The 12,493-nt window shown below is 40.5% G+C and overlaps 1 protein-coding gene across 1 annotated transcript in view; it reads left to right on the forward strand.

The window, feature by feature from the left end:
* Positions 1–12,493, forward strand: part of LOC134538819 (brevican core protein-like) — a 102,055-nt gene that overhangs the window by 51,029 nt on the left and 38,533 nt on the right. Inside the window, exon 2 of the mRNA XM_063380330.1 lies at positions 1,045–1,251. Coding sequence (XP_063236400.1) covers positions 1,045–1,251 — 207 coding nt within the window. The remainder of the gene's footprint in view (positions 1–1,044; positions 1,252–12,493) is intronic.

Here is a 12,493-nt window from a genome sequence, read left to right on the forward strand (position 1 = left end):
TTTTACAGTATGAACTACCAACTGACCAGCCTCGAGATAACTGTACACCTCGAGAACATATATGTGAGGCAATACTGCATGCCATCTGTTATTTAGGATGACTCATTTCTGATGGCTGGACCCAACATCTGAGAAACCTTGAAAGTCCATGCAATTTTAAATGAATAAGACCATGGAATCATTGAAGCTAATGACTAGTAAAGTACATGACAAGTTTTTAGTATCACAGGTGCTGATGGCTGGTTCAATGCTAGTGAATGGTCAGAGGTTAAAAATCTAGCAGGTCTAATGACGAAGAAGGCACTAAGGTTATAAATGCTAGTAAACGATGTACCGGGAGTGAATGCTTTGGGACACTGGTAGAAGAGACTGCGTATTCACTTATCTGATGTGTAGGTTAATGTTAATTAAGTCTCTGGCCAAATAAAATATGGTGATTGGGAAAACACTGGAGGAAAACTGTTCATATTTAGATATATTTCAGGCAATATTGGATGAGCTTTGGAACTATGTGATTAGAGACAAATTTGAATAATGTTTAATTTAGTTTAATTTTTTCTGTTGGTTTGGATAACACGAAAGAGGCAGGCGCTGGATGAATAATTTTAGTTGAATGAGGCAATTTTGGAGAAGGTCCTAGGATTAGGATCATTGGTATTCAGACCAGTATCTAAAACAAATATTTCGCCAAAAGACCCTGGGTTAAGCATTCGTAGTGATCAGATCAATGTGGAAAGGAGAACCTCAGTTGAGCCACTTTTGGAGGATGTCTTGTGCTGAAAGTTTCTGATGGGTAGGCCAGTGTTAGATGAAGGCATGCGCTGAAATACATTGATATTTACATCTATGTTGGGCAACGGTCAATGTTGAGAGCATTTGATGGGTAGGCCAGTGTTAGATGATGGCATCAGCTGAGCGATGTTGATAGTTCCATCGATGTTGGGCGAGGGTCCATGCTGAGAGGATCTGACGGTTGGGCGACCTGGGTTAAGAGGCGCTATGTCGGGCTTGGGGTGTTGACCGCAGGAACTTTGTGGGCCGCAGGTGAGTTGGAGCGCCAGAACCGCATCACACAGGAGATCCTGGCTCGGTACCTGCAGCGGCGGCTGTTCCCGCAAAGGAGCCTGCCCCTTCAGAGGCCGTCGACGGCCGCGCCTCGGGACGATGACGAGGTGTCTGACGAGGGGGAGGAGGAGAGACTGCTGTCCGGGGAGTCGGAGCGAGTGTCCAACATCTACGAGTCGCTCTCAGGTGCCGGCCAGTCGCTGTGCTCTGCCGAGTCCCGGGCCCACCATCACACTGCGCTCTGCGCCTCGTGGCATTGTCTTTGATAGGAGCATTTCGTGACTGTGCGAAGTGATGCTAGTAGATGAACTACTGTATGCTCTGCACTGATTAAATAACTCTCAATAAATGGATTAACCAAACATTCTTTCTGAATATTCACCAAGATTGAGCCCTAAACGAAGACCTAAAAACTATGAACTGGTTTATGTAATTTTTAAATTACTCAATTAAAAAAAAAAAAATTAAACAGAAAACATTCTCAGTTGTTCGTGAATTGTCATAACACTAATAATTGTGCACTTGATAAGTGTAGCTTATACCTTAATGGCTGATCTTCTCTGCATCTTTTGCTTTTGGATTAATAACTGCTACTGTTATAACTGCTGTCTCATTAATATTTCTTGCTACCTACATGTAACGATTACGTGTGTGTTTGATTGCAACATGCTCGTGTGTGCATTATAATAACTTTCATAATTTTAGTCTCCGGAAAAGGAGCACCATTAAAAAAATCATAATTTATGTAGTCATGAAATTTTCCCTGTGTACAAGGCACAAAAATTATAATTGACATTCTGTTGGTTAAATTTTTTAAAGTGTGCCTATGCGAACCTAAAACGAATCTTTAACCTATGTTTATGCAAATTTTGCGGAAAATTTTTATTAGGTGCATTTATTTCTTCCAAAGAATTAGAAATCTACATATATATATGTACACATATATTCATAAAAACATTTAGTAGGTGTTCTGACATATTCAGCAGTCAAAAATTAGACTTTGTCAATAATTTCAAAAATTAGTTTGGAAGAAATTCCTTAAAAAAAAACACCATATCAAACTGCAGTATGAATATAAGTTCTTTTTTAAAATAATGCACAGGTGCTGAAGACAATGCATCAGTGATGGTGGGCTGAGGACTAGGTAAGACATTTGCTGCAAAGCAGTTTATTGCATTATGTCTTCTATTATTTCTCTGTTCATTTGACTACTTTTTTGGTTTGGTTGGCTCATTCTTCTTCTAATATGCCTGTGTTCTGTTCTCACATTGTTGGCGGTCCTTGTCTCACTGTCCATCCCAGTGACTAAGTGGCTGGGTTCTTGTTTCTCTTTCCTTGGTGTTGTTGGTCTGTGCTAGTGTTTGCTGTACATACTAGCATAGTTGGACCTCTCTCACGCTTCTTAGCATAGTGTGTGTACTTGTCCTTGGTTGGTGTGTGGATGTGTGTTTCTGTAAGTATTGGTACTTGCTCTTTATAAGAAACAAATGAAGTAAATACATGTCTGCTCCCAAATGTCAGCTATGCTCCTTGGGGGACCGACTCAGCCAGCACCTCCTGGAAGAACAAAGCCTTCCTGCTGATCACTGACCTTTCACCTGGACTAGAGGCACTGGTGAAGGGACTTGTCCTTAATCTGCTGTTCGTGAGCTGGTTTACTAACTCCGCCACGTATCCCCATCAGGTCGGTACGGAGGCATCGAGCCAGCAGTTGTTGTGGGCTGGCTGAGCGTGCGAGTTTTGGCGACCGGGAGAATTGTGGATGTACAAGGAACACGTATATAAATAAAAATGTCAATATTCGTTGGTTCAAGATATTAAATCTCAGAAAGTTCTTCATCGATGGATTTGAATACTTTACATTAGAATACGCGCGTTTTTATATACTTATGTCACACCTGTGACAGGTAAAAATATAGATAAATTTATAGATTCTTAATATTTTCTTTGTTATAGATATGTATAGAGAGATATAGATGTATTGATAGATAAAGAGAGATATATGTAGATAATGATATAGAGAGATATAGAGATATACATGGAGAGACAGATCTAGCTTTCCTTTCCTGCCTCATCGGTGTTTGTGCGAAAGCGAGTGTTTGCTCGCTGGCGCGAATGACGCTGACGGGCGCACGGCGAAAGCGTCGACTCGCGAATCTGGTTTGTTTGGACAGAGTGAAAATGTGCGGGAAAATCGCTGGCAGACGCAATGAAGGATGAGTAAATACAATTCGGCAAAATATTATTTAATGGAACACTACTATTCTTTCGTTGTTGGAAAAAAAAATCGTTTCTTAAGCACACCTGTAATATAAATTTCATGATTTCCACACTAGTTATTTATGACAAATGCTAGAATGTACAAAGGACAGAATCCACAAAATTTCCTACTTTATAGTTGCAATGTTTCGTAATTAAAGACTAAAGCTCAGGACGTGGGAAAGTACATTCCAGCAATTTTGCAACATTCTGAATTCTTGGCAAGTGTTTATTTTTCAGTAAGGAAAGCTTTAAAATGTGGAATTGGATGTCATAATTTGTTATCAGTTGGAAGAGGTGAGAGACAGGCTGTGTTTAATGTGAATTTTGTGGAATGACTATAAGAAGTCGATTGCGAAGTGTTCAGATAAGATGCAGCGAAAGCAGAAACAGTGTTGTGGTTACCAGGGAATATTTGGCCAACAAGCCTCGTGCCACGCCGTGCCGCACCGCCACGGTGGACCCGCACCTGAGGCCTAGTAAGCGTTGTAACGTGCGTTAGTAAAATACCCACGTGTGGATGAAGGCGCACACGTGCTAACGCGCGTTATTGCTCAACGACCGTTCCAACGTGCGTGTCGATATGCACCTAGTGCCTGTAGGACTGCTCAGTTTAACGTGCGCTGTCGCTGGGGATAGACCTGCTGCCACGGAGGAGGATGGTCACGTTGATGCAGATTCAACGCGAAACCGGACTCTTGAATGCGGATAATGAGTCCGCCTGACGAGCGTCCAGACGAACCTGTCAGGGGCGTCGCGTGGAACACACGGGGGTCATCGCTCGAGCGAGACAGGCTGTGAGTGGTCAGGGGCCGCCGCCGCCGCAGGCTCCCAGCCAATGGCAGAGGTCGTCGACACGCATACCTCCCGCCTACCTTCCTCACCCCCTCCTACTGCCTTCTGAACGGGCCAGTTTATGGGCATTTTCGAAAACAGGAAATCTCCCACGGGTTCAGCGACCAGCGCAAACGGGCTTGGAAGTTCACTTTTTTTTTTCTTACTAGAGATAGTCAATAAAATTCGCGGGTTCACTGACATAACATCACTATGCACACCTGGCTGATGCCACCTGATTATTGGCTGCTCACTCGAGGGATGTCTAAACTTTGTAGTCTGTGATTCGTTAATTATTTGGCTGGATGATATTGTCATCGGGTCACAGTCGTCATTACAAACTGTGGCTGTATCGCAGAAGCAGCACACAAGTTTAAGTGTGTGGTTGAATTTAAATCGCCAAATGAAACATCAAATTGTTTTAGGGCGGTATTCCAAGACGTTCGGGTAAGGTAGCGATTAAACACTGCCTTGTTGGGATACAACTGTAACCTAACTGCGGGCCGTGTTCCAGAACGTGTCCAAACAGAATCCTAGTAAGGAAACAAATTGATAAAAGTGAAAAAAAAAAAAAAAAAAAACGGTGCCCTGCGTGAGGCTAGTAAAAGATTTCAACTCATTCTATCAGACGTTTCACAACCATCGATACGATTTTTACGGAAAAAACACTAGAGATTGCATCACCATTTCACAAAAATAGAACCGCCTTTTAATATTCTTCAAGTACTTTCTTGTACGATTTCTTGTTATAACCATTAAAGTGTACAAAATGTATTCCAGGATAGTTTCGCTATCATAAAGTTTCATGTGGCACACCAACACGCTTGGTACGTCCCCCGACCATATACGAATTAAGGCGCCAGATGCAGGTCCACCACCTGGAAGAAATCAACGGAAAAGTGAGCTCTGCGCATGCAAGGAATTTGTGCAACAGATTGGCAACTGATAGAACACCAAAATCAGTTCCCTAGAAATAAGGGACTGACCGTGTCCTATCGTTCATTAGGAATACAGCTAGGGTACAGATGTAGCATATTCAACACCTAAAGCCTTATTTTTGTGTCTTCGAATACCAGCCTTAGTCTCCAGGAGTTGGTTCCTTCAGCAGAAGGTTTGACTGCAAAGAGCTTTATTTGACCTGGCAGCTTCCATTTGTCCAGTCTTGAAGATGTTTCCAGACGTAAAAGCACGGCTAGGCGTCTCACGGCCTTGCACGGAGATCCAGGGCTCATAGCGGGCTCCGAACTACTGAGTCACCGACCCAGTCTCATAATTGGGCTCTAACACACTAACTACCCTTGCCTCATGAATGTGACTCGTTGGCGATCAGAGCCACCTAACACCCCGAACACAGTTATACTTTACAGTTTCTGTAATGTGTGTTGTCTCGTGCAAATACTTTCACTTACACGGTTGCTTATGTTCTGGCTAGCATCTATCCGGTCCGGCACTTTCTGGACAAATGGTGCTCGTTAAAAAAGGACATGGATGGTAACATCAAATTTTCTGGTAACAGTCACGTCAATGATGACTAGGGAATGGAAAAATGATTCGTGGTTTCAATGACCTCTAGGATAGACTCCACGATCCTCTACGTACACGGGAAAATTTCATTGGCAACTTACTGACTCGTGGCACCTGTTAACCGGGATGCTTCTGATTCTGTGTTGCTTTTGTTGACGGGTTTTCACTGACTTTCAGGTAAACTGTAGTCCATTCATTTGAGACATCAGAAAGTTAGGCGATTTTGAATTCTAGCATATTGCGAAATGAATCCGACAATTATTCCTGTCTCTAACAATAATCCACTCCCCAAAAAGCGGCGTGAAGAAATCATGTATACTTACTGTTAAAAATTATCACCTTAAATTTACGAAGACGCCGGTTACAAATTATCCAGGGATGTTCGTAAATTTACGGCTATCTTCGTGAATTTACGGACACTGAGTTCACTTTCTGTGAACATGAATATTCTTGGTACGTCAATAAAATATTCAAAAACTGGTTAAATCTAACGTACGAACAATCTTAGTTTGTCCAAGTGTGTGTTCACCTTTGTTTAGAACGGAAAATTCAACTCGGAAGTCGAAATACCGAGTAATTTCTCGAAGATTCAGTTATTCGAAATTTCGGAGAACTGTTCTTTGGAAAGTCCGTAAACTTATTGTAATTTCTAACAGTTTGGATGTTTTGAATTCTGGGTGCTTATGAACAGGAAGAAGAAGCGTACTTGTTTGTCATCGGGCTAACGCTGGAACACTTGCCGAGCGCGCGGGGCGAGCCAGCGGCGCGGCGGCTCTGACCTTGACCGCCGGCTTTCTTCGGCGGCCGGCGGTGAAAGCGCGGCCCTGCGCGACGGGCGACTCTGCGGGGTCCCAGAGGACCAGGTGTCGGGTCCCGCGCGCGGCCGGATCCAGGCTTTCCTTCGCCTCCGGCCAGAGACTCCCACTCCCACCTCAATCTGCAAGAAACATATTTCCTTCCGCGTATAACCATTTTAAGTTAAATTTATTCGAACCCCGTGTACTCACCAGTGTTTAAGTGTACGTTTTATTTCAAGGACTGCACGTATTGCAACAATATGATATTCAATAACAAAGTTTAAATTGTATTACATTGTTAAATTACAATAATGTGAAATTATTTGATAAAGTACCGGCTCTAAACTTACTTTGACTGTTGTATTATCTAAATCCTATACGTACTCAACGTCCAATAATAAATTTTGTTGGCCGGGGAAAGCTGCACTTCTGCTTGGCCCCGGGTCCCAAGCTTCCCCGAGACCACAGAAGCCAACCGCTGGAATACTTCCCGTCTGTGATCCACCTCATGCGCTGCCCCTCCATGACCTCTCTGTTGGCCACCCCTCGTCGCCTAACCACCTCCTTAATCGCACAATTTTTGCTTTTATAAAGCAATTAGTCGTCTAAAAATATGAATTTTAACCTCTAGCACGAGTTTTTTCTTTGCTAGTATTTGTGGGCCCACCCAACGGATAGACTCCGATGTCGCGCGAAACAAGGTTTGAGTTTCCACTGATAATTTTGCCTTCTATAACCAATAAGGATACACTCCATTCTCAGTATTTAAAAAACTTCAGTAGGTAGCTGCTATCATGATGATGGCGACTGCAAGGTCAATTCTTCGCCTTCGACGCGGCTACAACCCAGAAGGCAGACAACTCTAAAAAACGACCACGAAAGCATGCGATCTTTATTTAGACACCTTCTGGTAAACCGCACCAACAAATTGTGTGGCTATCGAAATGAAGCGAATTGATTTTCGCTGGTTTGTTTGCCTTATAATATCTGATGCGATGCTTCTCACAATCAGTGTAGCTATGGAAGCTACCATCTAGCGGATGGGAGTGAAACTACGTCAGAGTCTCGGCAGTGTGGCGGCGGCTACAACCCAGAGGCCAAGCAACTGCCTCCCCTCGCCCCACGGCCGCGGGGCAGCGGCGACCTTGACGGGGCGGTCAGCGCCCTCCCCTGCGTGCGCGCTCCAAGGCCGCGCCGACACTGACCTCCCGCGCCGCGGGACACGCCCTGGCTCGGGACTCGTCACCCGGACCGCCTGCTCCGTCCCAGGCACCAAGTGCCGTCTTTCACGCAGCAACGGAGCAACGGATAGACATGATCATTCTGCATAGAGATAGTATATGGGCTGGAGAGTGTCATAGAGCGTCATATTTACTTTCCATCCCCAAGGGAGTGAAAAAAAATGGATATTTTCAGTTTTATAATAGAAAATGAAAGACTCGCTCACATGTTTATTCTCTTCACCGGGAACCAAGGCGAGAACACACACAGAGATGAATGAAGACGATCTTTGCCGGGTTCTCGAGGCTTGGCGAACAGATAAGCAGCAGAACGACGTGTCCCGGCCCAGTGTGGCAGGAGGACGTGTGCTGGAAACGTGGTTGCGAATGGGATTGTGAGCTGTCGGGCGCTATGATAGACGCGCGGGACACGTGGAAAACTTCCTAAAACACCTGGGCAATGGTTCCTATCGGAAGGTTTCTTTAGCACAACAAATGTAACCTTGTTGGTGGCAACTATGTAGAAAAATAACCAAACGATAATTTTTTTTACCATGTTTGTAATGAAGCTTTCCTGTGAAAAATACGTCGTAATTTTATTGTCAGACAGAAATTTTAAACTATATAATGAAACGGTTCTGATGAAAGCGAAAAAAAAGCATTGAAAAAATTTATATAAACTGGCTTTGGACCTGATTTTATAAAAGTAACATTATTAAAATACTGCCCATTTTGTTAAATTTTATTAAACCGTTAATACTATAAAATGTTCTTTTGTCTTTGTGAACTTTGGTTTGCGTCATCCACCACAGATGGCAGCCCTATTGTTACACATTTCCGTTGTATTCACTAAATTTCTCCTATCAAATGCCGTGTACCGAGAGCTAAGATGTTACACACTAAAAATGACGAAACTTATTTGCAGAACTTTCCTCGTATGAGCACTGTGTCGGAGTCTCTATTATCCCAGATTTACCCTCGCTGGAGCTTAACATTGTGAAGTGAAACACTATTAAACACACAAACAGCAATCAGGGTCAGTTAAGTGGATCTAGTAAGGGCAGACAGTAAGGACAGACTTGACTGCATTGTGTTCGCTCCGGCTGACAGTCCTCGTTGACAGCTGTTCTCGTCGAAGTTGTAGTCTTGACTGTCACCAACGGCGTGCTATTGGTTTAGCGTGTTCACGGAACTATTAAACAACTGCAGACATTAACACAGACATGATTCATTTTGCCATTTACTGGAACCCAATTAAGCTTAGCTGTGTGCTGACTCAGTGATTTTGCCACAGTTTACCTGAAATACTTTGAGCCAGTGAAAAACCCTCAACAAAAGAAGTATCGAATAACGAGCATCCTGGTTAACAGTTGTCACAAGTCAGTAGCCAATGAGCAGGTGTAATTTGCCCGTGTACATAGAGGATCGTGGAGTCTACCCTAGGGGTCGGATTATTAAAATAAAAGTTAAACATTAAAAACTTATAGTATATTTTTTCTCGGGATTTGACTTGCCCTTAGGTTGTCTAAGATAATAACAAATCATTAGCATACAGCGGTAGAATCACATTCAAACCAGTCAAGACAATACTCGGTACAGCGGCCAATCAAGACATGACTGACGCTCTAATAAACATAGCAGATTCACTTATAGTCCATAGGTCATAGAACCTGTAGAAGTTGGGGACTGAAAACTTACGAACACTCGAGTGTGTAAAGTGCTGTGTGCTGTTTGGTCTGGCCTGGTGCTCCACTGTCGTGAAGTTATAAACAAATTGGCAAAACTAGTAGGCGAACAGTTTAAAAACTGAGATTAATAAGACAGTCTTTATTTTAAATTATGAAGATTTTTAATTTTTATGATATCCGTAAGGCATGCTTTTTTTATACAAATTCATCTAAGTATACAACCCAAAGGCGTCTACAGTAACACCACGAACGAAGAATGATGCAGGAACAAGTCGTGTAGTTTAAAGTCAGAGATTAATCTTAGATTATTAAAAAAAAATGTTAAAAATATTTAAATAATACAGTACCTACTTTCATACTTACACATTTTGACGAAAGAAAAGTTTTACACATGAATTAAAGTATTTAAGTCAAAATAACTATACCCTAAAAATAAATTTAAAAAAGGCTTGTGTACTTATTTACACAATTACTTGGCAAAATAAAAAACTAAATTTAATTTTGTGTGCAAATAAATAATATAATTTAAACAATGAAAGTACTGGCTTGTTATTATAAATACGATTGGTAAAGTATTAATTAAATCAAATTTAAAAAACTTAAATAAATACTCAGTACACATTAAATATTATATTAAAAAATATTAGAGATAAATTATGATGATTAATAACGTATAATGCAAATAAATTCATAACTAGGGACCATGAAACCAAAAACTATATGGTATAATGAAATTGTATATATTTAGTGATTGAAATTGTATATATATACAAAAACATTACATTTTTATTAACACGAGATAATTGCCGAACTCGACCAAACGGGTGGAAATGAGAAAGGATTTTTGAAAAACAGAAATGTCACTATAACTCCCATAATATGAAGAATATGAAATCCGGTTTATGTATTATAACTTGTAGGAGGCCAACGCGTAGGCAAACAATCGCATCAGTACAAACTTGATTATTAATCTTATAATTTTTATCTAAAACATTTGTCTGAAACAATTTTTGATAATACCAACCAAGGGAGTTGAAATAAAAAGATAAACAAAACTTCCCTACCTATAGACTTTCGAATCCATTCTTTTTTTTTTTACTTTTTAAATATTTTCTAAAAATATTTACTAAAGTATTTTTTCATGTAACGAACCATTACTGATAGGGGTTGGAAGACAAAAACAAATTAGTGTCAAATCCGTTATAATTTATTGTAAAAATCCTAAACTTTATTTGAAAACCTTCCGCTGTAATAATTTTCGATGAACGAACTATTAACATAAAAACAGAGGGTGAAAATAATAACATTCGTTCGAATGTTAACCTTGGTCCAAGTGCAAGTGTTGAAAAAAGTTTATAAAAGTAAAACAAATTGTATATCTGCCTTAGTAGACATAAAATGAAATTCGTTCTAAGCTAATTAATGCTGAATGCATAGAGTTAAATATATTCAAAATATTTTCGCTGCATGGAATATGAAAAAAAAAATGTTTTATTGGTCATTTTAAAATATTTGAGAACATATATGATGTTATAAGTTCTTAAAATGTTCCAGGGGTTTATAGATGTTTCCAGAAGGAATAGGTATTTCAATTCTACCTACATTTGTAGTCTGTGCTGGAAGGGATTTTTTTGTATGTAGCCTTTTTTATCATGTGAAAATTTTGTTGCATGGTGCGGGCGCATCGCAAAAATTCCCTCTCATATTTTTTTCATAACGCTCGGGAGGCGCTATCACTTAACGAATTTAAACTTAAAAGTTCAGAAAAGTTAAAAGAATCCAATGTTATATACATCTCCAAACAAATCAAATCGCGTGTAAATAATTTCCTATATACAAAAACAAATATTTTTGCAAAACTCCGCGACCTCGGAGAAACCACCGGATGGCCTCCGCATGGGGAACCCTATAAACGAAAGGGGCTCCACATTAGGAAACCACCCTAGAAGGGTTTTTGTTTCCACCCACCGACTCTTTGGTAGCCTGACTTTTTGCAAGGGATTGTATTCCTATTAGACAATTCACCTTGCAGGAGTCGAGCCGCGAACCCGGGTCTTACAAGTCACAAGTCAGGAGGTCTACCGCAGAGCCAGAAGGTAGAGCGGCTGCCTGCAGACTTCTTAACACTGATCCGATGTTATTGCACGAAATTACTGTAGTTTGTTTTGTCATTAACACGTGCTTACTTCTGGTAGTTGATTTGGAAAGCAATAATCTACCTATGTAGAGTATTACAAAAAAAAAGAGTGAGTGTTTTATCAGCTACGTCGACTATTAAATCATTCCATTTGAAGCCTGTTAGGACCAAGGATGTTAACAGTCTTCAAGTTTGGGCTTGACAAAATAACAAAAACCCGCGTCCGTTAGAGTAGTGATAAAAATAATAATAGTTTATTCAAACTTCATTTTAAAGAATAAGTTATAACATGACGTTTGACATATTTCACGGCAAGCACCCACAAGCAATAAAAAAACCCTGTAAAACAAGCAAAGTTAAACCACTATTAAAGATACACGTAAGAAAATCAATAAACGGGAATCGGCTTCCACTGCTAAAACACTATAAATTACATAAGCACAAAAATTGACAGTATTTCGGTAATACAAGAAATAATTACTTCCTCGAAAATATCACCAGGCAAACACAGACACTGAAATAAACAGTCAAAGCACGTTATAAATATCTACTGAAATAAATGCGTAAAATGGTACGTAACAAGAAACCCTAGCACGAAAGCCAATATAAAACGCAAGCATAAGCATATCAACCCAAGGAATGACGAAGTTAAACACTGTAACCATATAAAACAAACAAACGTTTTTGTGAATGTGTAATCGTAGCGTTAAGTATTATGCCATGTAGCAAAATAGAGATCACGTAACACCTACACCTTAACATTGGTATTTCCATTCGACAAAACTTTGGCACCTATCAATAAATTGAGATTACACTTTTAATATATCAATACCACATAAATAGCATTAAAGATATACATGAAATATTGTATATACGGTCTGACCGCCCAGGGTGTAATTTAGAGAATTTACAATGGAAAACAGCCTCATGACATTTCAGGGGCTGTTTGCCCCTGTTAGTACGAAGTCA

The sequence above is a fragment of the Bacillus rossius genome, chromosome 1 (genome assembly GCF_032445375.1).
Source record: "Bacillus rossius redtenbacheri isolate Brsri chromosome 1, Brsri_v3, whole genome shotgun sequence".
Lineage (NCBI taxonomy): Eukaryota > Metazoa > Arthropoda > Insecta > Phasmatodea > Bacillidae > Bacillus > Bacillus rossius.